The following is a 27,337-nucleotide window of genomic DNA, read 5'->3' on the forward strand; positions in this document are numbered from 1 at the left end:
TTGCCATTTGGCGTACGCGTTTCCCGAACGTTATATGGGATGCTACATGCGCCTCTCGTATTTTTCAACTAGATTCTTTTCACTGACACTGCACAAAAAGTGGTCATGGTAGAGAAACAGCGAGAACACGGGAGGAGGAGGAGGAGGGAAGAGAAAAGTAGAAGGCAGGGTGGTTAAACAGAATAACGTCCGGTTGGCTTCCCTACACCGGGGGAATGGGAAAGGGGAAAACAAAGATCACAGGGAGAGAGAGGAGGGAAGTAAAGAAGGAAATTGCGGCGAGTTCGCTGACGCGTGTGGTCTGCATTAAATTGCATTAAAAGTCACAGATGATCGCACAAACCCGTCGTCCTTAAGAAACACAAAAGCGCCTAGTAGCTAAAGGACACAGGACGCAGCGATGTTTTTTTCACCGGTATAAGATACCACAGAGCGTACGTCGCCGCAAACGCTCAGTGACGTTCATATGTAATCGCCGCGCAACATCAGACAGCCACATTCGCACAGTGTGCCATTTCTGTATTGGGAGAACTCACGTGACCTCACGTACATAATGCGCGATGTCCAATATGCGAAGCTTCCATGGTGATGATAGGTCGGAGCAAGGCACAGTTTTCCCCCTCGCTATAGCTGTACAGAATAATAACGACCGCGACGACATCAGTACATAACCACGTAGGAAATCTCATCGTTACTTTGAATCTTGCAGCTGATTGGCTGCTCAAGACAAATACTTTCCGTCGGCAGGTCACTGAAATATGTGAAGAAGTTTCTGCAGACTATTCTCGCCGTGTGGTCAAAATTAAGCCTGGAAATTCTCCACGACGACGTATAGGTGTTTCCTCGGGACGTCTAAACATAAACATTTTTTTTTTACCGTATTCGTACACGTTAAAATTTTCGCTACAATAGAAGCCTGAGATATTACCTTGTGGTGCCACAACACAGGGCTTCCATGACGATGGAGACCAAACAGCCAGCCTTGCCGCGTTTTTGACGATTTAGCCTACTGTGGTTTACCACAACTTGCATGCATTCGTGAATGATTGAAAAGATGGCCGACTCAGAAATACGTATGACGACACAAATAAAACTAGAATGGGGGCACTGCTTGTGCATACACGACCATCGAGCTTATTAACATGCGAAGCACGGTCTCCAGCATTTCACGTTACACGCGCATTCGTGGATCCCCTCTGCAGATCCTCTCTGCTGGATTGAATTTGCAGGATCGATCCGCTAGACTTCAGTTCCATGCACACCAAGCGCAGATTGCTTTGTTGTACATGCGGTCGATAACAACAAACACGTCCAGACGAGTGCGTGACAACGGCACCAGCCCTAAATTTGCATCCGCTTTTGTCAATGTACAGGCATTTTCTGCGCGCGCAGACACGCATGAAGTTGGTGACATACAGTTAAAGAAGGCAACAGACACACGACCGTACCAATCTGCCTTACAAATCTTACAAATCTGCCACTGTAAAGGCTAGAATATAAAGGGCAGACTAAAGCTGCATTCGTCGCTTTATTCAACCGGCGAGCTTGCACACTATAAGATTGCAGCGCAGACAAAACGTGCACTCTTAAACAAACAAACATTTGGGTCGTATCTTGCCACACAACGATAATCGACATCTGTCTTGTCCGCATTTCCTTTCTTTAACGCTACGAGCCCGGTACCTCCAAGTCACGAACGGCATGCGCGTTATCAGCATGACAGCGTTCTCGACAGGAATGTAGCGAGCGCAGCGTTTTCAAGAAAGGAAACGCAAACAAAGTAGATGACGATTATCCTTGTATGGCAAATATACACCCCGAAGTGTGTACATTTGTCTAAGAGTGTATAAATGAAAGGCACACTCTTAAAGCAGTTGCAATTAGGCTTTGTAGCCATTTATGGGGTTTAATTTGCAAACAAGTAAATTAGGCTTTTATAGATTTCCGCATCGTCAACGCATCACCAATGCTAATGCTGTGGCGCCACCTGCTAACTGGAAATCGAACCAGTTTTACGGCTTGGTGCCGTCTTTGTAGTCTTAGCAGCGTGAAAACAAACAGCCGATCTCAATAATTACGACAAAACATACCTAATGATTTGATTTCAGTTTGACATGAGACTCAGCGATGACGGCCGTTTGTTTCTTGCTGACAGGGCGGAGAGCCAGTAGCAAACACGAATTCGGATCGAAGCGGGTGGTTGGTGCTGTATGGGTGCTGCCATGTTGCCACTGCTAGGATGGCTCCTCTGCAGCCATAGAGTTTCGTAGAATAATTGTATGAAGCTCTATGTCTGCAGCAATTCGGAGTTTAACGTGGCTGCGCTTTGCGAGTGGCAACGGAGCGGCACGTGGAAAACAGAAGCCCAGCTCTGGCTCCCTGCGGAAGCCATATACAGTAACTATACCATTGCATGTCGAAGAGCGCCATCTATACCGCTCGCCACATCAAGATCGTGACTCGGCTGCGCACCACGTGCCGTAATCGTGCCGTAAGCTCCCAGACCTCGTCTTAGCACGCAGTGAGGAGGCAGTCGTCATCGACGTTTGATGCCCATTTGAAACCGGCCAGGCGCCTTCGGCGAAGCCCGCCACGTTAAGATTTTGAAGTGCGAGCCTGTGCGTCAACGCCTGGCACAACGGTATCAACGAGTGACCGTCGAGGTGATCATCGTTGGTGCCATGGGCTCCTCAGACCCGAAGAATTACACGATCAAGCGCGAGCATTACTCACGATCGCATCTTAAGCTTTCTCAAAAAGCTGGCCGTGAGCGAAATATCTCCGCATCCCGTGAGATACTCCTTCACCACATGGCACATCATTAGCTCTATGGACACCATTAACTTGAACTATGATCTGACACGTGTGTATTTTTCTGTTTAGATTCGAATGAAAATCTTTGTTCTTGCCCTTGTGCCTGGGACCTCTATGGGTCCCAGGTGTGACAAGAGTAGTTGAAAGGCGCGTTACAGGTCCCGGAGCCCATTACCTCGAGTCAACAGGGGTATGTGTCATTGCGCTTGGACACTTTGAGCGTACTGCAACGCGACTGAAGCCAAGCCTGGTGGGCCAGTGGTGGCCCAACACGTGATGGCACGTCAAAGTACGCGGTTGGATTTAGTGTTCCCGCTCTGCAGGCAGAGCCACGGCAGGGCAGCTGAACAAAACATTTCGTTTTGCTTCTTTATATTCTCGAGTGACGGCCCGCCGCGACGCTGGCAGATCCTCGGTACTATATAACCGTGATATCGGTTATATAAGGTACAAAATAAAATCATGCGATACAGCGCCCATCATCAAACCCTGCAATAACCGGTAAACCCACAAGAAATATGAATGTAACCCGTTACCTCGTCTGGTTTTTCTCTAATTGTACAGCACTTTTCGTGCAAAATTGGCAACTGGAAACAAGAGTCGCAAGGAGTTGAGAAATTGAGCGATCTACTAAGGGAGAGAGCAGATCGAGTGAAAAGCCAAACAGGAAGGAGAAGCGAAAATTAGCAAATTTAGCCATTGTTTGTGAAAATATTTATGGACCAACATCTTTTTATCTAAAAAGGAAGCAGAGAAAACGCCACCGGAAGTGGACAATGAGTCCGTGTGTTTTGAATGACGCTTCTACAGTTATCAGTCGAGCCGCCTGACATAGACAAATATCTGCTGTGCTTATGTGGGTGTTTCTCTAACCTTCCCCGGTGGGCATAGTAGGTGGAGAACCGCAGCGTCCTGCGCGCGCGCTCTACGCGGTTGTACGGGACTAGCGGCCACGCATCGTTACGCAACTTCCCAAATAACAATACGAGTCAGTTTTGGCACTTGGTAGAGCAGTAAGCGATGGATCCAAAAGTACTGTTATGTTTCCCCAAATATGTACTCCTCTACAATTATTTCATAGCTAACTCAGAAAAACGCAACTAGAAATCTTTAATTTACACTTTCGCTTGTTTACAATTGTTCTTGGCATTGCTCTTCCTGTGCTTGTTTCCTGCGCGAATCCATTTGATGTGGTTCCTTGTTTGCCAAATAAAGGAGAGGTGTACCTCACAGGCGTACCTGTGAGATACAGTCTATTCCATTTCTCTTTTGGGGGTTTACGCGTCTTTGTGGCGAACGGCAGGCACTATTCACATTTGTACTAGTAAAGACACATCACCACCCCCTCATTTGCATAGAAAAGTTACGTTGGGTTGCCCCCCCCCCCCCCCCCCCCCCCGCTCCTCCCCGAACAAAAATCCTGGGTACGTGCCTGATTTAAAACCGCGAGCTATCGAGGGCTCAGGTTATAGAAAGTCCTTCCTATATATGCTGAATACTTGTATTTCCATTGTCTAAATTTATGCTCGCCAAAGTCAGCTTTCATGCACACGTCCATCGCCACTGACCGTGCCGCGCACGTCATGAAACTCAATGAACTCACAAACGTGTAGTACAGTGGGGTTGTGCGGGGATTCTTTGACCTACGTGCCCGAATCATTTAGTCAAATGAAGTTCTTTCTCTCTCCTCTTAGAATGTTTCTTCTTATCCGAGACGTATTAGAATGAAGACACTACGCATGCACCTGACATCGGTGGCGTGGAATGGCGAGAAGCCCAAACGCTCGAAGGTGAGCTGAACAGTGTCATTGACGGTACACAGTAAAACTGTTGATTGAGGCTTCGACTGTGGGCGTGAGGTAATCCTTTCAAAGTAACGCCGTGGGATCTTTTAAACGACTGTGCCTCTCGAACCCGTCGTGTTCGAAGCTTACGCCATGGCATCACCTGACGAAGGTATGGCGCCTTCACATACGGGTACATTCTCACTGCAGCGGGGCGCACGTGCTCGCTGTGAACTCGTCCCCCGCCTCCCTGGTTTCGCCCTTGGCAGCCACCTTAGCTACGCACCTTTGGTGACCTCTCTTGAGTGCATGCTCTTTAATCGTCACTTTTCAACTCTCCTCCGGATTCACTTATTCGAACTCTCGGTCAACTCGTCTATTTCTTAACACCTGTTCGCAGTATACGGAGTTTTGTTGTCACTGAAAAAAGTGAAGGTAGACATCGCCTGCTGTACGTTCTTTCAAGGGCCTGCAGGGCTCGTTTCCACATGTGAGGTAAGCAGAAAAGAAAAAGAAATAAAAGAACGACACATTTAAACTCGACCACTGGATAGCGCGAACGGCGTACGCCGAGATTTCATGCAAATTTTGTAAAATTTATGGTATAATTGCTGCCAAAACATTTGAAGGTCTCCGATCAAGCTAGCAGAACAAACAACGTTGCTAGGAAGATCGCTCGACTCTCTTGCTCTATTGATTTAAAGAGGCAAGAGGAAGATGCAGCAGGTAGTGTTCCTTTCGAAGGGTTCAGGCCTGATCGATAAATGTGAGCATTACGAGGAAGGGTTAGGTTATAATACTGCGAGTATCTGAAAGAGAGCTCATTTGGGCAGTCTTGAGCGATCAAACTAAGCTCAGTCAGATATGCTCACTGCACGGCCTGGAAGCCCGACTGTACCGAATGGCTGAGATGGATTGAGTTTTGAAGAGAAATAAAGAGAAGTTTTTTGGGTATCCGTTGTCCACAGGAGCGAATTCCTAAACGTGCGGATAAGCGCACTCAGAGTCAGTTTCGTTTTCGATGAGGGAGTCAATTTTCGTTACCATGCGGCACGAGTGCGCGGCGCGAGGGAGCGCTGCAGGCAGTTGTCATGGCGATCAGACGCGCTGACGATTGAATTAGATGTGCTTTGGCTTTCACCCTTTCTCTGAAACGAAAAATTTCCAACATGTTTTGCCTACAACTTCCAACGAATGTTAGATAAAACGCATCATGTTGGTCTTAGGGTGCGGTAACAGCGCCACCACGTCGCAGCGTCCGAAAAGCAAGAAAAAAAATTGTGAGTCAGGCTCCCCACATCCTTTTTTTCTTCCCTTTTTCTGCTGCGCTTTTCCTTTTTCTTTTCCGATGCGTCTCCCTTGAGCCGTTTTTTTTTTATTCGTTGCTGGAGCGGGGTTCAGGCGTCCAGCGCGTCATTTCTTTCTCTGTGATATTGGCCCGTCGGCATGTTCTTTTCAACAGTGATTTGCCCCGGTTCTTATCTCTAAGTTTCGGAAGATAAGATAGAAATCGTGCAAAGGCAACGAAACTGTGCCGCTTTCGTGCCTCGAGAAATTCTTGCTTTTGGTGTCAGGCTGTGAGAAAAACGCGTCGAAAATTTGGGTTCGGACCCTCAACTCCGACCTTTCTTGTCCATTTCCAGTGTCGCATTGAAGCGAACGATAGGATGAAACTCCATTCCGACTCGAACTTGGCGGATTTTCTTCCAGTACATGTCAGGTAAGCGCAGCCGTCTTTGTGCTGATTTGTCCCTCTCGTCGCTGGCGTACATCGATTCGATGCGCGTTGGCTGCCGTGATTGGTTTAGTGATCGCCGGCGATCTTGCCGGCGCATGTGACCGATTCGTTTGTCAGCCGCTTGACGGGCCGCGCGGAGTTGGACTTTGACGAGTTGTTTTTAAAGGAAATACGTGACGCGTTCTTGTGTTGCCTGGAGGTTATCTTGTGCGCGGTAACCATTTTGAATGGTTTGCCGTGATACCATAGGAAGTGCACTGTACCTCTTTAGCTGTGTAGCGTAACCACCGGGAAAATGCGGCTTTATTAATTTTTTTTTTCGCTGCCGTCCACCGTTACCTCTCGAGTGTTGAGGCACACATTGCAAATGTATATGCTTGAGTAGTTATGAGAAAATATTTACAACAGTAGCAATTAGGTAATGCATACTAGACATGTGTACAGTAGTACATACTGCCTTTGCTGCTTTTTTCTTTCTTCTTTTTCTAATTAGAAAATCTGGAGCGCTCAAGTGGGCTTTACTACTGGCACTATGCAGATTAAATGGCAATCTACTTGAATTCAGCCAAATGCTTCTGCTGCACTTGCATGAGAAAGCATAAACAACACCACTTACTCACTTTTCTTTTGCATTACGCCTTCTCTCCAGGAGAAAGCTGAGGCACTCCAGCCCACCTTAGCGTGCGATGGAAGACCTGAGCACCTCAATGCTCCCACCATCTCCAGTTGACGAGCTCAATGGCGACCAGGAAGAAAGCTACCTTTGCCCATTGTGCTTGTATTCCACCACAAGTGCAGCCATTCTTTTTCGGCACCTATTCATACACACTGGCATCAAGCCATATTGCTGCTTTGAGTGTGGAGAACGCTTTGCCATCCCCGAGACTCTCCGAAGTCACGTGACAGAGAAGCACACACGGAAGCTTCCACTTCACTGCGATCGATGCAAGAGTGACTTTCGCTTCCGCCTAGAGCTCTGCCAACACGAAGTTGTGACGTCTTTGGAGACCCTGCACTACTGCTACTACTGTGGAAAAGGTTTCCTCTCTGCATCAGATGTCCTCCAGCATGCACGGACATCTCACTTGCCTTCCAGGAAGCACGAGTGTGATGTCTGTGGCCGCTTCTTTCCAACTTTTGAGAGCATCAGCATTCACAGCGTCTTTCATTTGCGGCATGGTGGCCCTTATCGTCAAGCAGCTATTGGTGAGTGCTTTCAAACACAAAAGAGGTACTTGAGTTCATGCAAGTGTTTACGGAAATTTTATTTCTTTGTGCTCACAGCACAGTCTTGTCGGTGGCTACAGAAGATCATCACACAGCCTTTATATTTAGTTTACCCCAGAAAGGAAGTGTGAAATTTGCTTTGTGCACATTATCAGATGCATCCCATAGCAGTTGAGTTTTAACCCTGAGTGCATTGAATGTTGTTGCTACTAGCTCTGATTATTCAAAGCTAGAACATTTTTCTGCACAACCTTCAATCATGTACTAGGATGCTCCACAGCTTGTGCTGTACAATTTCTCACGTTCACCATTTTTGTTGTCAATGCTGTCTCAATTTCAGGGTCGAGGAAGTACACAAAATTCCATCGGAAACGACGACCACACCGTTGCCTTTTCTGCCCAAGGCACTTCCTGTACTTGGAATCCCTGAAGAGGCACCAGCTCACACATAAGCTCGAAAACAGTTCCCTGTGTCGCATCTGTGACCGACCCTTCACACTTCCTTGCTCAGTACAGGGCCACCTCAAGGAGCACGAAGAGGAGCTGCGGCTGTATGCAGAAGAGTTGCCACATGGCATCATCCCCTCAGAGCCACCGCACGAGTGTGAGCTCTGTGGCAAAACCTATTCCACGAGCAACAGTTTGCGAGCCCACCGGAAGACGCACAGCTCTGATCGGCCACACAAGTGCGATGTTTGTCAGAAGCAGTTTCTGCGCTCTTATGACCTCAAGCGCCACCTACGAATCCACACTGGCGAGCGGCCCTTTGTCTGTGACGTCTGTGGCCAGGGCTTTTTCCAGTCATCAGCAATGCGCAATCACTTGCGCACCCATACAGGCGAGCGCCCCTTTTCCTGCGATGTCTGTGGCAAGGACTTTACTCTAGCATCAACATTGCGGGGCCACATGAAGATCCACACAGGCGAGCGGCCACACCGCTGTGCCCTGTGTGCCAAGTCCTTCTCGCGCCCCTATGAGCTCAAAACGCACATGCGCATCCACACAGGCGAGCGTCCCTTCGCTTGCGGTGTGTGTGGCCTTGGCTTTGCCCAGGCCTCAACGCTGCGGACTCACGTCAAGATTCACGAGCAAGGGGGAGCGGCGTCCTTTGCCTGTCGTTTGTGCGGTGAGGCCTTTGCGCAGGCGGCGGATCTCGAGGCGCACTCCAAGATCCACCTCGGTGAGCTGTCCCCACAGCCGCCAGAGCCTGCGCTGCCATTCCGCTGCAGCATCTGCTCAAAGACCTTCACGCGACAGACGCATCTGCGCAACCACATGAAGCTGCACCTGGGTCCCGAACCCTTCAAATGCGAGGTGTGTGGCCAGGCATTTTCGCAGTTTTCTACCCTAAAGAGCCACCTCAAGGCACACATGGGTGAGCCATCATACTCGTGCTCGGCATGTGGCCAGCACTTCCTGCAGTTTGCAGCGCTCAAGGCACACATGGCACTGCACAGCAACGAGAAGGCACTCGTTGACTAGGCACCATTCCCACTGATGCTTGCTGCGTGACTGTGGCACATTTGAGCTCTTATTCTTTTTGAAGATGGCTCACCAATTAGCCAAAGTAGGAATGTACTGTATTTACCCAGGTGTAACTCAACTCAAAGTGAAATAGTCCTGCTCACTCCTTCATAACGCTGTAAAAGGGAATATGTTAACAAATGTGTAAATGAACTCTTGAAAAATTCTACTCTGGATCTTGTTAATAAATTGATCATAAGTTCTTGGAGTTATGCTGGTGCAACTTTTATCACTGAGCTTATTCGTTAGCCAATTAACCAAAGTAAAGAAATACTTTAAACGTCAACTGAGAGGCAAGTCGACTTGCTTGTGACACTGGTGAGAGACAAAATATTAGCAGAACTGAAGCCAATTTGTAAAAGAATTATGCTGCTTGTAGAAAATGTATTTGTCTGATTCAAGGCTTGTGATGGAAGGCCTGCATAATGCCTATTAACTTCCCTCTTGGAAATTGAGGCATTGCTCCCTTTATGTAGAAAGGTGACAGCCATTTTTCTTGGCATCATGTTGAATAAGTCTGTAGATAACTGCAGTGGAATAGAACTCCAGAATAGAAACCAGTAATTGATTTATTTTGTAACCATAGGCTATCAGTAACACAGAACAATTGACTACTTTGCTTTGGATGGTTGCTGAAACTCAAGGCAAATTACATGTAAATATGATGATGTAGTTGGTTGTTTCTGTGCAGGTTGTGCATGTCACTGCTATACTCTAGTGAACATTTGAAATTAGTTACATTTTCTCGAGGTCTCGGCAAACAATGTGGGAAGGCTTACTTGTAGCTTATTTGTGGGTCGTTGGTTGTGCCAGCATTTTTAACTTACTCAGGTTCTATGTGTTCGCAATCACTTCTATGTGCATATGCGGAGCGGACTCAGTTTGTTTGATTTTGCTATAAGGGCTTTCTTTTGTTTTGGGTCTATATGTACTTTCCTTTTGGCTGGCAGTCACACTCGGGTATTGACAAAATTGCATCATAGAGCAGAACTCATGCAAGTTGTGAATGTTTACTCATTCACAACCATTTTGCTACTTGCACAAATAAGGCTAGCTCATGTAAGCAGCATGCAGTGGGTAGTTAAAATGACCTTGTTGGAAGCTATGCAACAAAGGAACCAAATATGCTTATAGGTTTACCTTCTGTAAATGCTTTGCAAAACACAAGAGTCTCAAATTTTGTTTGTGATTGATAATATTTCATGAATATGACAAACAATCCGTCATAAGTTTCAAACAGTAGGGAATGCAGGCTCACCTGGACCTAAAATCCCCCACGTTGACCCCCACCTTCCCAAGCCCTCAGAGATAAAAAATTTGGCATTTGTGGGTTGATTTATATTTGGGTAAATGCAGTACATCATACTTTCTTTTCTTTCTATGGCATAGGAGGTATGCACTGACATCATCAAGGCTGCCATATTGTTGTACAGCCAGCACGGCGAAAAGCTGCACTTCATCTTTATCCACTTAACTGCACAGTGAACGCTAGGAACGGACAACAAAATGGCGTATGTGATGCCATGTGAATACTCCCTATAGAAATGCAGTGGCAACACATAAGAAAATATAAGAAATTAGCAACATGTTGACGTGAAGTCATCAAAAGCACTTACCTAGTCTGCCAGAGTTCTTGTATTTGGCCCCCATGAATGGACTGGTGTAACTTATGAGCATGAGATGCTCCCCAGTTATGTGTTAGATGTTTGTGGTATTCGAACCTGTGCATCAAACATTAATGCTGTGTTATAGTATAAATGCATTCAAATCTAATATAATTTTACTTGTTTGAGAGTGTAATTGCCGAAATGTTTATGTTGTGTCAGTTAAATTACCATTTTGTAAGCACAGGTGCACTTTATAGAGGTAGTGTGCTGACAACTTCACTACTTTCTTGTACTTCCATTGATTCATTTACTGTTTAATCTTGTTTGTGGCTTCAATCTGGTCAACTAAACATGTGCGTGAATATTAACAATTAAACCTGGAATTTATTGAGCTGTGTTAAACCGAATCCTGAAGTGATGACATGAATGTCAAGCGACTGCCTGCTGCAAATAGTGCACAGTAAGTAAACCAAAAAAATGAAGTTGTGCATTCCTAAATGTGGCTTTCCTTTTAATGTGTAGATGCTTCTGATTCAATCCAGAATGTTCACTGAGACTGCTTTTGTTGAAACATCTGGAAAAAAATAATATGCATTGTGCCCGTTTCCACACATTGTTAGTACAAGTGCGCTAAAAGTTTCCACACTGCTAATACAGTCAAACCCTTGTTATGATGAGGTTTCATCTGACTTGAAAATGTATTTGCCACATCCAATATTCATTCTAAGCATATAATAATTACGCATCGATACCGGCACAAAACATTTTAGATTTACCTTGTTATATCAGATACTTCATTATATCCATGTTCATGATATTGAGTTTTTGTCTGTACAAATGGCTAGCAAGAACATCTCTTCACGCAGCAAGGCTTCTTTGTTGATAGAGCTCCACTGCCAGATAAAAGCAGCAGTGGCTTAAAAGAAATTAAATTACCCAAGAATTTAATCTTGTGCTCACTGCAAAGAGCACCGACTTTATTTTGCAGCATAATGAAATGACCGTTGACACTGGTCCTATTAGGGAGCCAGTCAGTGCAGAAATGCCACGTTACAGAAATGTGAGAGACCGTTGCGCTTGCACATTACTCAGGGTACTTTATGTGGAAACCAGTGTTTGTTTGTCACTCTTGTTTGTTGTCGTCCTTGTGGGTGTGAATTATCCTCTCATTGAGCTGTGGAAGGCACATTAGACTGCAGTGTTGCATATTGTAAGGAACCAGGCTAAATCATACAAACTATGGAAGTAAGACAGGACATTGCACCCACTTTTGTCTGGCTTGGCACTGTGGCACCTACTGTTTGTCATATTGACTGCAGTGTGTCAGAGAGAGAAAGAAAAGAGCGGCTTTAAAGAGAAGCATTCAGATTGCAAGTACTAATTTTGAACTTGCAAGAAGGAAACTAGGGATTTCACATCTTTCAGTTCCTTATCTTTCGTGACTAACAATAAATGTGGCTGCTAGAGTGAGGGAAGTGGCCTTTCACAGCTCATGGTTCAGCATTGGATGTGATGCTTCCAAGAAGTTACGGAGGTTTTGACAAGTTTCGATGCCTGCAGCTGTGAAATTGTCTGTTTTCGAATGTGTCCAGAACAGTACCATCACGACAACGCCAAAACTGAGCATGACGATTGTCATAGCATGGTAGACATTGTTCTACGTCCATAGTGGTACAACTATGAGCATTGTAAGAGTGACTAAAGGGAGAGAATGGCTGTAGAGGTGTGGCAAGGCCGGCATTTGATTGCCAATAATTTTGCATGTAAAAGTTGCATTCAATAACTTTTTGTTAAGAGAGATTGCTACACCTTTAGTGAAAAACAATGTAGGCCACTCATAAGGGTAGCAGATCTATGTAATGAGGGCAGAGGGTAGCTTTGCTGTTCTCCATAGGATATCATGAGTCAGTCATGTAGCTTTGTCACCTTGTCTCACTGTGGACATGTAGCATAATCGCTTTACTGTGCTGTTTTCTGCTACACTGCATGTTGGAACACGATCACAAGAGTGTAACCAGAAGGCACCTTTATCCAGCAAGGACAGCATAATGTATTTTGCTGTGACAACGGAGCAACTGCGGCTGTGTAGCTGCTTTAGTCGAGGAACTTTAACGGGTGAAGCATAGTATGCAGATTTTTGCAAAGAATAATGTTTTCATTCTGAGCCCTGGTGTACCAAATCTGGCAGGATACTTGTCACATCTACTGTAACATTCTTGGTTGCTTCGCAGACACTGGAATGCCTGAATGTTTGCGAGCGTTCCAAGGAAGTGGTGTTTACATTCCACTAGCTGTACGGGTGTCCACATTTGTGTGAATGTTCCTCTTGCATAGAAGAGAAATGTGCATCCTATCCTGCCACTTGTTTTAGTGTCTTGTCTTTGTTTAATAGTAATGTGACTTGTGTCCATGTGTGTGCTAACTGTGCTGTCATATGTGTCTATATGTGTGCCAAATTTATGGCAACCAGGTTAAGGATACTGACCAAAGATACAGCTCTACCTCATGAAAGTTCCGATAAACATGTCCCTTTTGATGCTCTAGGGATATAGTTTGCAGTGCCAAACTTATTTGCCATTTGATAGATTGTCTCTTTGCTTTCTCTGCATGACTGTTTTCTGTGAAGTGTTCTTTATTTTTGTCCGTCATATGTAGTAGTGAAGACGCTTTGTGTCACATTTTACATATTTACCCTGTTCACTTCTCATTTGCTAGAGAATCATTGCAAGCAGGTGGAAAATGTGATTGCTGAAGCTGCTGGAGTCATTTGCACTTTCTGAATGTCTCAGTGTTGCTAATGTCCGAAATCTCTTCACAAAAAATTGGCAGGCACTGTGCAGTGTCGAGAAACAAATAATTATCTGCAGGTGGTTAAAGGTTATTTAGAGCACCAGAAATTATCTTTCAGAGAGGTGCTATCTAAGCATGTTTCATGTTACTCTGATGGCAGTTCCAAATAGAAGGCTGTTTGCAGCTGACGTACTGCCTTGTCATAATACTTCATCTGTAAAATTCTAAAAATTTGATATCTAACTATGCATTCGCAGGAAATAGTCACATGCTCACAAAAATTTCGTTATGAAACACAATAAACTAACATTCCCATGTCGCGACCTGTCCAGGTGCACGTAAGGTGTCTAAAAGTGTGTGCAAGGAAGTAAGAAGAAAGCTGAAGCCAAATTCTCCAACAGTGTTTACACTCATTGCGACAACTATATAAAAATGTGCCTATTGTTTTGTGCGTGCGCTGCACTTGTACACCATTGCAGCAGCGGCTGTGTGTTTCTGGTGGCACATAGCTGCAAAAAAGAAGAACAAAACAAACAGAAACACTGAAATGTTCATTGCTTGCACAGATTCCACAGCTGTGGCATTCGTGGATGGCAGGCTTTTGTGTAGCCACACCTGCCCCCTCAGGGAAGTCGTGCTTTAGAGTGAAGAGGGAGAACAGTCCAGCAAGTGGACGGTTGGGTACCTATCGGATATAAAAAAAGTTCCTATGAAGTATGGTGTGCTTTTCATGCCTACTCAAACTGTAGTAGCCCTCGTGTGTGTTTAAAGATGAGTGTTTCTCTCTCTCTCTTTTCTTTTCTTGTCACCAGTGTTGGTGCAACCATGCGAGTTGGTTAAGTGCATGCTGTAGTCATGGCTCTTATATGTATTGCTACTGTAGCCTGTAATGACACCTTAGAACCCTGTCCAGTACTCTGCCTTAGCATGGTGAGAACAGTATTTGTGGATTATACTGGTTACATCAAAAAGTAGGCAGCTTCGAGCGTAACTTTTGAAAGACCAAAAACATAGTCCAGGCCACAGGATGTCTGCTCGCTGTTAGTTCTTACCCGTGTCTGCATTGTGGGTTGATCACCTTCTTCAGTGCTTTCACTTTTTCATGCGATAACATACAATGCAATGTCTCAGTGTAGCAGGTGGCACTCATTGATGGCGTGGCGTTTGAGCTGACCACTGCATCAGTACGTTCCATAAAATTTGCAGATTGAAAGTAAGGTTAACTTGCAAGATTGCCTGTATTCAAATTTCTCTCACACGTTTGATTAGACTACAGCAGTCTATCTGCACTTTCGAAAAACATTTGGCAATTACGAGCCGTACCTTCTTTTTTTTGTGTGTGTGCTTCTCTGCATATGCGCTTTCCTGCAGAGGTAGTGTGCTCTTGGGTGCATGCATTGTTTACAGCCTGTCTGCAGTACACCAGACAACAGTTCAATCAGAAAATGGTTTCAGAAGATAATCCCTTTCTCAGTTAGCATCCTTGAACTCTGCAGAAGACCACAAACACTGGAAGGGTTTTATTTCTCGTAGCGTTCGCCCACATTTTTCGATGCCATTTGGTATGTGTCTTGAGTGGTCTTAAACATCATCTCAACATACCTTGAATATAGACTCTGGACTGAAAAAGAATACAGCAAAATGTTCACGGTCTACTCGGATAGTCTGACGGTGCAAAGTACATGCTTTGCATGGAGAGCGCCTAGTTTGACCCAGTGACAGTTCGAGGGCAAACTGTGTAGTGGTGTCTATAGAAGATGCAGGCAAGCAGCGACCACAATATTCCATACTTTCCGTAAATTCACCCACTGAATTTGGTTGAACATGATGCTCCTTTCTACAGGAGCAGGTACTGAAATTGCTTAAATGTCCACACTGTGTAGAAGCTGCGTCCTACAATTACGATCATTAATAGGTAACTGAGAAATAACGAAATTGGTGCACCATCTGTATCATGTGTATAGTTTGTGCATGCAAAAGTAGGCTCATCAGAATGTGTACCTTGATCAATAAACCAATAAAAAGATCACCCTGCGTCATGTCTAACACCACATATTTTTGGTACAGTTCCATGCCTGTTGCCATGTGACACTCTTCTTTCCCCTACCTGATTTGTAAACAACTGCTTCCTGTACAGTGTGATCCACTGTTAAAGGGAACACACGAACATAGGGCACATGCAAGTTTTTCCTTCTGGCAAGTATATACGGTTGATAACTTTTTCAGCAGACTACTTGTAGTTGGTGGTGCAGTCCTTTCTACATACTGGTGCAGTCTATTGATACGGCATCAGCTGGCACTTGCAGTTAGAGTGTTAGAAAAGTGAGAGCCATGCATTGCATAGACGGCACAAGAAGTCGACTGAGCATTGTGCTTCAAACCAAAGTGCATTCATGTGTGACCCAGCATAATCCAGAAGGAATTCACAAAACCACAAGAGAGCTACAGCTTTGAGTGGGAAGGCCACATCTCTCGAACTAGGTTGTGTGCAAATGCTCTTAGGCAAGAGCTGTACTCTGTTTTTACTTCGCCGCCTGTAGTGTCTTAAGGTGCAATATTCATCGCTCTTTGATGCATAGGTTGCAGCTTTTTGATGCTACTGTTTGTTTGCCTCAGCAAGACATTCTGAGAACAAATGGGCATGCACACCATCTTCCATTAAAGACAAAGCTAGCAACAGCCAGCTGATCTTTATACTGCATTGTGATGGGGTGAATGTACTGTCGCACTCAATACAAGCTGCAACACAAGAGCCATGGCTGCAGCAACGGTCTCGAGAAAGAAGTGGAGAGGGTGTTGCCATTTGAGCAATGCACAAACCCCCTGCTTTCCGTCACCTGCTTTCTTTGTGGAGCGATAATACACTGGCCCACTGAGCAGCTGTCGCTCCGTCACAGATAAAAAAAGGAAGAAAAAGTAATAAAAAAAAACAAGAATAGCTATGAAGCTAGGGCAGCCTGCGCTAGGATGAGGCATGCTGCGCAAAGGGCTAAGGACTTGCAGGCTGCGCTGCAGGCCACTGTACTATCGCTACGCAAAGAAAGCAGACAGCGTAAAGTGGGGGTATGCGCATTTCTGGAATGGCGAAACCCTCTACATTTTTTTTCTCCAGAGTGTAGCTGCGGCCACGGCTCGCATGCTGCAGCTCATATTGAGTACTATAGTACATTTAGAGTGAACATTCGGGGGACTTAGTGAATATGTTGCAAGATCTGCTGCCTTGCGGAAAAATTCAACGCTTGGATGCATAGGTACACATGTGGGTAGAGTTATCTAAGTATAAATTTGACCCATGTTAGGGTGAGAAGTAAGAAGGGTCACACAGGTTAGTGTTGCTGGCACATATGACCATGTAAACATAGTCAACTCGTGGTAGTTTGAATGCAGGTAATTAAGAAAAATGAAAATGGGATTTTTTAACGAGTAGCTGAGTAACATGATTTAACATTGCAAGCAACACTGCGGCTATAAGCGATGCCACAGCAGTGTGTTCCGGGCTGACTTCGACCGCCTGGGTTACATTAACCCTTTCCTTACTAAGCCATATAATATCAATCAATTTGACTTATAGGTTTTAAACCCACTGCTAAATGTTGCCTTTGAAACACTTCTACAAGCAATGCCATGCATTGTATGTATTGAAGACTGCACATTTATTTTCAATTAGCTTTGTCAATTTATGGCACTGGAAAAATACTGACAGGAGGTATTGTCAAAATTGGCCTCCAATGCAATGCTTTTCCAAATATGGTTAATGCAAAACATGCATGTTTACAATACTGAAATGACAACAGTGGTGAAGGCTCTGCATATCCTGTCAGATTTCCTAAGTTTTCACTCGATTGCTATGCTGCTTTAACAATGTCCTAAGCTATGGCCCATGCTCTGGAGTTTGCATTGTTTTTATCCTTACATTCCAGTAATATTGTATGCAATATTATTTTCCTTCTAATTGGGTCACTCTTATTAATTAATGTTTCAACAGCGCATGTGAAACATAATAAATGCTTCCTGTCACGTGGTGTCCTTAATAAACTGACAAGAGTAAACGAGAACAAAGGGGGTTAACCAACGGGCCCAATTTTTATTAGTGATATAATGAGAAGCCAACAAACACTGACACCAAGAACAACATAGGGGAAATTACTTGTGCTTAGTAAACGAATTAAACGATAAATTAGTGGAAATGAAAGTGGATGAAAAAACTTTCCGCAGGTGGGGAACGAACCCAAAACCTTCGGATGAGTTGGTACTTTTCAGAGTCACCTTCCACAGCAGCTCGGCTAGTGGTTTAGTCCGTTACTGCATCAACACAGCTAATCAGAATGGACTTGTATTTAACCTGGAATACCAGAGACAGCACATGAACTCTCCAATGCTAGTTCAAGGAACATGAATAGGCGAGATTGCTTTCAGAGGGGCACTGACTGAGCATGTTCATTTGAGTACAAGGAAAGCAGCAGATATTCTTCGCACGGATAATCGTTACTGTAAAAGCGTTACAGAAAGCAGGAAGAAAGGAGCCACGAGCTTGCTACTACAAGTCCAAACATACGACCTTTGCACAATTTGTGGCGTGTTCCTGTCCACATTTACAGAGAGACACCTTTCCCGCGTAGCATTGGCATGATCTCCACCAACGTCGGCCATAAATGTTTTTGTTGTGGTATAGTTTGGATGAGTTGGTAAACCACAGGCAAGGCAACTATTTTATGTCTTATTTTATTCTCGGTACTTTTTGTAAAACTACAAAATTATTCTTGTTCACACTTTTTTGGAAGCTACAAGATTGTCACAGGAATTCTGACTCAAAAAAAAAGAAATGCGCAATCAAATTTGTTTTGCTTCCATCAATATTGCAATGACTAAGCTGAAGTTTGATATACAACAGTATGTGTTGTGAGTAGTATTTATTAAAATAAAAGAAAATACCAAAGCACTGAAAATGGCCCCATTTACAGCAACGAGAAAAGGTATAAGTCTAGAGCATTAAGGTATCTTTCACTGTGTTTCCATCACAAGAATCTAAAAAAATTTTTGCTGGCCTTCTATGTTTATTGTTGATGCATTCTGAAGCAATGAATTGTGGGTATCATTTGGTTAATAGTACAAACATTTCAGCTTCTCAGTGCACAGTATCACAGCCAAAAAATGGTTTAAAGGGACAGTAAAGAGAAACAATAGGTTCAGGCTGATTCAGTTTTCTTTCAAAACTTTATTTTCGTTAATTTCATGATTCTTGAAGAGAATATGAAGACTAAATTTCTACTTATGTAATTTTGCTCTGAAACCCCAGTGACAGTATGTCAGTGCGACTTCACATTTAGAAGATAGTGATATCATCGGCATATATTGCATGCCTAATTCCTGGTATTGCTTTGAGTTTGTTAGGCAATTCCATCCTAGCAATGTTGAAAAGGGTGGGTGATAGAACAGCACCTTGTGGGGTTCCTTTGTTGCGGGTAGGTAACGTCGGGGTTCCGAGTGAGCCAATGCCTATTGTGGCCGTGCGGTTGCTTAGAAAGGTGTGTATGTAATTGCAAGTATTAGAACCACAGTTCGTAAGACTTGGGTTTATAAGGATGGTATGGTGAGCCACCACTGGTTCTGAAGGAGTGAAACAAGACGCCCTCCAACAAGCGACCGACGTCGTTCAGCAATATGCAAAAACAAGTGGTCTCCGATGCTCCCCTGAGAAGTTGGAACTATTAGTCATTCGGCAGAAACCACGAAGAAAACTCAATGAAGTACCCCACATCACACTCGCCCACGACAGCAAAGAAATACCCATAGTAAACCGCGTCCGCATCCTCGGCCTCCACATGCAACAGGATGGTGGAGGCGAATACGCCATCCAATATCTCAAGCAGACCACCTTCCAAATCATGCGAATGGTCAGCCGCATCACCACCAAACAATACGGACTGAAAGAAGACGACATAACACAGCTCATCCAGGCCCTGATGATCAGTTGCATTGCCTATGCTGCCCTGTACTTACCCCTCATTCCCAAGGAGAAAGATCAATTAGACGTACTTCTGCAGAAAGCATACAAGCAAGCGCTCGGCCTACCATCCAGAGCAGCCACACTCAAACTCGAAGCCCTAGGAGTCCATAACACAATAAGAGAAATCATAGACGCCCACTTCACACGCCAACGAGAACGCCTAGGCCTCGCACCAACAGGAAGAACAGTCCTAGCGCGCCTAGGCTGCCCCATGCACGGCAAAGGCCACAAACAAGCAATATATCTGGCCCCCAACATCTGGGAGCACATCAAAGTAGCCCCTTTCCCCAGAAGCATGCACCCGGAACGTCATGCCGGTCGTCGCCAAGCTCGCACAAAGACTCTACAGACAAAATATGGCAGTCTTCCCATCACACTATACAGACAGATGTACACAGATGCTGCGCACTACCCCCAAAAAGCAGCCATGATGGCCAGCGTTGTCGACCATAACCTTCAAGAGGTGGTCTCGACGTTCCGCACTGCCAGCGCCCTCGAAGCAGAGGAGACAGCCATCGCCTTGGCCATCACCTTTAGTCTAACCAACGAGCACGTCACAATTATTACTGACTCCCAGGCAGGTTGCCATAGCTATGTGAGAGGCAGAATATCTTCCATCGCCCATTGACTCCTCAAACAAGCCTCCCAATTCCTGGACGTTGAAATAGTATGGACTCGAGGACACGAGTCCCTCTGGGGAAATCAGCGTGCACATGCTGTAGCCTGAGCTCATGCCTCCCGCGTGCCACAAGAGAGCGATATGGCCCCATCTATGAAGCCCATACCTTTATAATACAATGCCATACTACAACACCAGAGATTGAACAGACGACAATACCCACCTCCACACAAGACCCTCTCACACGAAGATGCCGTAGCATGGTGACAATTACAAACCAACACATACCCCCATTTAAGCAGACTACACGCAATACACCCTACGCTATACTTATACAAATGTCCCCTTTGTAACAACTATGCCTCCCTATATCACACCACATGGGTGTGCCTCCTCCTCCTCATGTTTAGAATAATTTTACTAATATTTGGGCCATTGTGGAGTAGTGGAAATTCACAAAACTTGCCAAGTTCAGTATTTCGCTCCTTTAGAATATAGTCTCTTGTACTCAACACATTACAGGAATAAAATCAAGAGAAGCATACAATCTTTTACTCGAAAAAGTTAACTAAGGCAGAACAGACACTGCCAAAATTCATGAAAACATGGCAAACTAGTACAAGAACTCTAAGGTGGCTTTGCTACTCGGTTTTTCTTTTTTTGCATTTTTTCTGGCTCATCAAGCCTCCTCTCATGGCAAGAGTAGCTTTCTTGGCTTTGTAGAATAGTAATTACTTGTACACAGCCCAACTTAAATTTATCTTTAGGCTACTATTGAAAAGGGGACAGTTATAAGTATGGAGGAGTTGTACTGCTGTGTATGTTCAGACATCTCCAAGAGGGAGCACCAAGAGCAGTTTCACTAGTGTCCCTGTATACCGTTCTCTTATGGTTACAGGTGGGAAAATGCCCTCATTTTTTTGTTCTCCTCACTTCATACCAAACTCTAGACCCTCACTTTGAAAAATTTACCTGCCTTCACATGCCCTCGCCCTTACTACACTTTTCTCCCACCCACAACCCAACTAGCAAGAACTTCACCCCTTGCCCTTAATTTTCTGCATTTGAATAAACAGTTTACTGTTTAGCAAATGAAAAACTGCATTTGTGCACAACTCAAATACAGATAAGTTAGGGTGAAGTAGAATGCGTTCATTCATTTCTACTTTCAGCGATTCGCGTAATGCCGGCATGAATTTGACTTGGGCACTTAGTGCGAGACCTATACCATTTTTGGTGATTGGACAAATAGTGGTGCAAGATCATGCTCTCGGGTTATTACTTGCAAAAGATCTTGTACTTAGTCGCTTTTTGTTTGCATTTCATTTGTCCATGACAGTACATGCACCCTGACATTGGTAAATAATCGGCATAAATTAGAAAATCTCTGGGTATCGGTTAAGGGTATGCGACTAGTGATTTCTGAGACCGAATTGAATATGAATAGAATAGTGCCAGAAGTGAATCGAATTGAATGCTTTTTGAATAATGAACAGCCAATACTACAATTAATATAAAATGATGTTCACATCCCAGCACTCTTAAGGTTAGCAAGTTTCTGTCATTACATCGCATGTTATCAAGCATTGTAAAAGCACAAATGGATCATTAGGAGGAAACAAGTTTTTTCGCATGCAAAGGCCTCTTCAGAGAGTGCCTATTATAGCATGATAATGGCTACCTAATCGCTACTAATGATAAGTATGGCTACCTAAGCGACATAGCCAGCTTCATAGCGCAAGTTCTCATGTTTTGTCTGTACTATGCCCACGGGGGGTGAAAATTTACCAAACTTTTGCTCCAATTTTATGTTTGTTTGGGCACGGTTCACATTCCGAAATATTAGAAAAGTATTAGAAAAATATTCACGTTTACTAATAGTGACAATTCAATTTGAAGACCGAATCAAATAAGACCCTATTCGATTCCCTATTCGAAAGTTTTGAATATTCATGCACCCTTAGTATGGGTAGGTGCAGAGTTATGAACTAATGGGTGGTTATGATGCCCTAACTATTTTCTTCATGCTAGTCAACTTCAGGTAACTCCAATTCCCAATATTAAAAAAAAGAATTCTATAGCTCCTATACCCATAGACAACTTTGAGAGACTCTTGTGTTTTTGAGATGCCTAGTGGATACATTATAAGCTCATATCTTATGTTGTGATTTATGATTTACTCAAAACAAAGGTGCCCTTACTGGCATTACATTGTTTATCAAAATTCTGCAATGAAGGAAAACCTATGGAGGCAAAGTGAGCTAGTGAGAGCGCTTCTATATATACAGGGTGTCTCAGCGAACACTTTCAAAAATTTTATTTAGCTTGCCTGTGGCAAGCAGCACAATTATAGTCCATGAACTAGTCTACTTGAAGAAGATTGAAATACATAATTGACTCATTAACAAGAATTCACTAATTCAGTTCTTAACTAATTACCTTATGGCACACATTGCAATTCACAAATTCTAGCAGGTCAGACTACAAGGCATATCCACTTGAAACGAATTGTGTGGATGACACCATTTATGAAATATGCACAGTCAAACTTGCGATAAAAATGCGCTGTTGTTCCACTTACTTTCTTAAAGGGACCCCGAAACGATTTTGTACAAACATACTGAGTTGTTAGAGTAGGTTCTTCTGATCATTAATTGATGCATCTAAGTGGTCGGTGTAAAGCGTGTAATCTATTATACGGTTTTAAATATTTACATCGCTGCCGATCGCAGCACACTTATCGGCGGAATTTTCAGCCGCCCCTAGCCACATGACGTAAATCACCCAATTGACGTCAGTAGGGTGAGCTATCCGATTGGCTGCCCAGGGCACGTCATCGTTAATTTTTCCACCTTTACGGTGAACAAATGATGTTCATAATAGTTGGAATGTTAGTTAATTTGTTTCTATAAAAATAAAGTAACAGAAAGAGAATGCACAAGAACAATTTCTCACTACACTTAAGCACTTCCGGCACACAGCAAGCGTCGTCTGCTTGTGTTATAACATGCTTCATTTTGATGAGAGCTCTGCAATCAGAGTTGGTCTCAGTCTTTTCGCGAGCACTACGATTCGACATTGCGCTGTGGACTGCAAACATAGTGACTGGCAATATGTCAAACTGCGACATCGTGTCACTCTGCAAGGCAGAAGATGAGCGGACTGGTTGCAGCGCATCGGACTGCCGCTTTCCGATCAGTGCCAAGATTTGTGTTTGCGGCCGTCACTTTACACTGGAACATTACTAATGCAATAGCGTTTTGTGAGTCCGGTATTAGGGTAAACGCAAGTGTAGGGGGACCGGGCCTGGCTGCTTGACTGTACCGTTTCACGAGACGAGCAGAACTGCAAATGTGAATGGTCTGCACGGTGCAGCCACGGTGGCACAGAGCTCAACCGCACACAGTTGCAGTAACGAAATGTATTCTTCTTTGCTGCTGGTGTAAATTTTTCGCAGGAGTATGATCATTAACACATTGTTTTTGAAATTTTTAAAATGTTTTACACTTGGTTAGAGCAATATTAGCTCTTTGTTTGGCTGGTTAAGCTCTGCACCAACGGGTGGCTGGACCGTGTAGACCGATCAGGCAGCTCACGTACGTCTACGCTAAAGTTCCTTCATCAGCTTGAGTTTATGTCTCCACCATTCCGTCGAAATGCCCAGCTCTCCTGAAGTTACCGGAATACCAGACAAGTTCAGCGCTGCGACAGAATGCTCGCAACGCACACTGCTTCGATAGCTCTCGTTTGGGGTCGACTGCCAAGCAGCTGGCGGAGAGTTTGGAGAGGCTTCATGCGCTCACTCCTAGAGAACCAGAAGTCAACGACACGACGTGCTATCATGACGCAGAACCAGTGAAGGCAGAGCTTAGCCCCGATTACTTGGCGAACGTGTCAAGGGGAAAATGCATGACTATGGAGGAGGGTAACTTGTAATCGTCCGTAGCTCTTAATATGAGACGTTTTACTCAAATTGTGATGCGAATTATTAACTTTAGCTGCACCCCATGCATCTACAAAACTTGTCCGAACTGTTTCAGGGGCCCTTTAAGAGAACATTGTTTTATGCATTGAAGCGCAAAACTAACTGCAACACCACAGCATATCTCTGCTGACTTCTGGAATTAATATCTCGAAACTGGTGTCATCCTGAGAATTCATTTCAAGTGGATCCGCCTTCCAAACTCCCCAGCTAGAATTTGTAAATTGCAACATGTGCCATTAGGTAATTCGTTAAAAACTGCCTTAGTGATTTTTTGTTAATAAGTTGATTATGCATTTTCAATTCTTTGTGCAAGTGATGTTCACCTCTTCAAGTAGACCAGCTCATGGACTCGGAATTGTGCTACATGCCACAGGAGTTTTTTTGTTGAGTGTTTGCTGCAAAACCTGGTGTGTGCGTATTATATATACCCACTTGAAAGGTCCCACATTTTATATGCATTAGTTCAAGGAAGGGAAACGAGAACATACATCTTATTTACAGCAGAAAAATAAGGCAAAACACACCACTGAATGTTAAATTTGACTTATGTTGCTCCTTTTCTCGTCAGCATCTGGGCAAATGTGAAACAGTCACGTGTGCAAGCTACCCCGATTCGGTATCTGCTACAAAGAACCCAAAGTTTTGTGAAACGCTGCCACACTATTTGGCAAAGTAACACATGCGCACAAGCTCCACCCCCCTAGCTTTCCTTTCATTGCCGCAGAACGATGTCTGTGAGTATAGACCTTTTCAACAGAACTGCTTGTTGGCCTAGTTGGTGCTTGCTAAAAGACATGTTTTTTGCCGCAATTGAACACTCACAAAAGAAAGACACATAAAGACAACATGGGCAGCCGTGTTGTCTTTATGTGTCTTTGTTGTGCGAGTGTTCAGTTGTGGCAAAAAACATGTCTATAGAAGTTTTCATCAGCCGAGGATGAAAAGGGCGTGCGTAGAACCTTTCCTCCTCTCTGGCTTGTGCGATCCAGCATGGCGCTGCTTGAAAGTATTGCTGTCGCATGCGGCAGAACGATTTCAAGATGCTTTAGATCGTACCTTGTGAAATTTACACAATGTACATTCATATAAGGCCGTCAGTGAAGCCTCTTGGTGCATCGGTAACTACAGCATGCGGAAATATTGCTTGGGTGGGCACAAACATGTGATGGGCATTATCAGCTGCGGTTTTAATTCAATGAAGAGAACCGGTGTCTCTGTGTTACCAGCATGACATGGTAAATCTGCTCACTATCTGATCACTTGGCATAGGGACTAAAACATAAGACATAAGAGCGCATGCTCGTGTATAGCCAACCTAAGGCAACCATGAAACATCTAAGCGGCAGGCGCTATCAAATATTTGTGATACACCGGAGTTGTTCACGCGCATATCAAGTCTAGTAAACTTGAAATCACTATATGTCTATGCTAGCTTTCCTGTGTGAGGCCGATGGCGCTCCTCAACACAGCGATCACTGCGGTTGGTGAACCAGCATGATACATATATAAGCTATGTGCTTTGGCATAGCCTTTTTGCCCTGTAAAGCCATAATATTGTTACGCGAACAAAGGATTAAGACTGGAGACTATTTACAAAGTATGTTTACAAGAGGTAACTGCAGCGCTGACCAGTTTAACCAACAGCTCGAGAGCCAGAGAGCGTTCATCGTCTTCGTCGGGGCGCCCATGTGCATCGGCCACAAGAAGCATGCAATATGCATGTATCATTACCCCCGGCGGCAGAAGCGACGTCCCGGAGCATCTAAATGTCATCACTGGGAGGGTGATACTGCTTCAGTCGTGTAACGTGCACGATATCACTGGACTGGGAAGCAGATGGGGCATCAGGGGGATCTCGTAGGTGACGGGAGTCATGGCACCGGTATCGGTATGGGCCTGCGTAATGAGACAGCAGTTTTTCGGACAGGCCGACCTGATGTGATAGAGACCATAGAAGCACCAAAGAACCAGGCGGGAAGTGCACGTCTCAGTGTCGCCAGTCGTACAAATGCCTTTGACTCTCTTGGGATTTCAAAAGGCGGTCACAGGCAATTTCCTTTGCGTGGGCACAGCGGGCGATGGTGTCAAGTGCATATTGACACGTGTACTTATCTTTTTCAGGCGACCACGTTTAGCCGCCTAACAAATGTAATCGCACAGCGCGGGACGCACCTGCATGTATCCGAAGTTTCTGGAAAGTCATCGATGCTTCTATCCGGCTGTCTGTTGTCGCCGAATGTTGCGTTATCTGATTTCATCACGTGACGTGAATGGTGTAGAACTTTGTGGAAGGCACGCGGGTCCGAACGATTAGTCTGGAACATTCGACAACTGCTGTATAAAAGCAGACACGCTTGACCCGCTGATCAGATTTTCGACGATCGCTGACCGTGTTTGCCGCTATCGTTGTGCTATAAGTGTAGCCTGTTTTTGTGGGCATAGGTTCGCCCAATAAAAGTTCATTTTGTCTTTCACAGTATTTGCTACTGTGTTCTTCAACGTCACCACCACGTGACAATATTCACTGGTCGGTGCCGCGTGAACAGGGAGGGTTGTGTCGAGGGGCAGTGCTGGTTCTCGTCCGAACCAAGGGGAAATTGGGGAATAACCGGCTGTGTTGTGGCGTGAGGAATTATAAGCAAATGTGACAAACCGTAGAGCGAAGTCCCAGTCGGTGTGGTCTGAAGAGATATTTCTGGGCAGCTGCTGGGGTGAGGAACGTAGGCTAGCACTCATCACTGATACATGGGCTACAGTGTCAATGAGTGCTTGGGCAGGTATGCTGTATATTTTAACGTCTATTGCACTTCTCCTTGTGGGCACAAACAGAGGATTTGCTGTGGTAGTAGGCAATGCAGCACCACCTCTGAGGGCTGCATTTTTTAGTTTTCCGAAAGGGTGCGGCCAAACGCCACAGGGGACGAAAGGCGACACGGCTGTGGTGAATAGGAAGATGGGCGACGTGTTTGCGGTGAACGAGACTGGTGTTTGCATGGTGATGGTGAGTGGCTGTACCCCGTGTTCCTAGCAGAGTTGTTGGCGCTGTTAGACTCTGCGGTGGGCGAAACATTGCGGGCATTTTCATCAAAATGGCTCAGGTTGGTCGGCATGCGAGGTGATGAGGGCCACAAGTTGTGACATGACCAATGTGGCGACAGGTGAAGCATATTGGCTGGTCATCCGCAGTTCTCCACTCAGTCGGGTTGCGATAACGCGGAGAGAAGCGTCGGGGTGGAGCGAAA

At 44.7% G+C, this 27,337-nt stretch overlaps 1 protein-coding gene across 1 annotated transcript; it reads left to right on the forward strand.

Moving 5' to 3' along the window:
- The first annotated feature begins 5,616 nt into the window (after nucleotides 1-5,616).
- Nucleotides 5,617-15,513, forward strand: LOC126531241 (uncharacterized). The gene is made up of 4 exons (XM_050178691.3): nucleotides 5,617-5,878; nucleotides 6,242-6,318; nucleotides 6,986-7,542; nucleotides 7,904-15,513. Exons 3-4 carry the CDS (start codon nucleotides 7,023-7,025, stop codon nucleotides 9,043-9,045), a joined length of 1,662 nt encoding a protein of 553 aa, XP_050034648.1. The 5' UTR covers nucleotides 5,617-5,878; nucleotides 6,242-6,318; nucleotides 6,986-7,022; the 3' UTR covers nucleotides 9,046-15,513.
- The last annotated feature ends 11,824 nt before the right edge of the window (nucleotides 15,514-27,337 follow it).

Source organism: Dermacentor andersoni, chromosome 5 (assembly GCF_023375885.2).
Source record: "Dermacentor andersoni chromosome 5, qqDerAnde1_hic_scaffold, whole genome shotgun sequence".
Taxonomy (NCBI): domain Eukaryota; kingdom Metazoa; phylum Arthropoda; class Arachnida; order Ixodida; family Ixodidae; genus Dermacentor; species Dermacentor andersoni.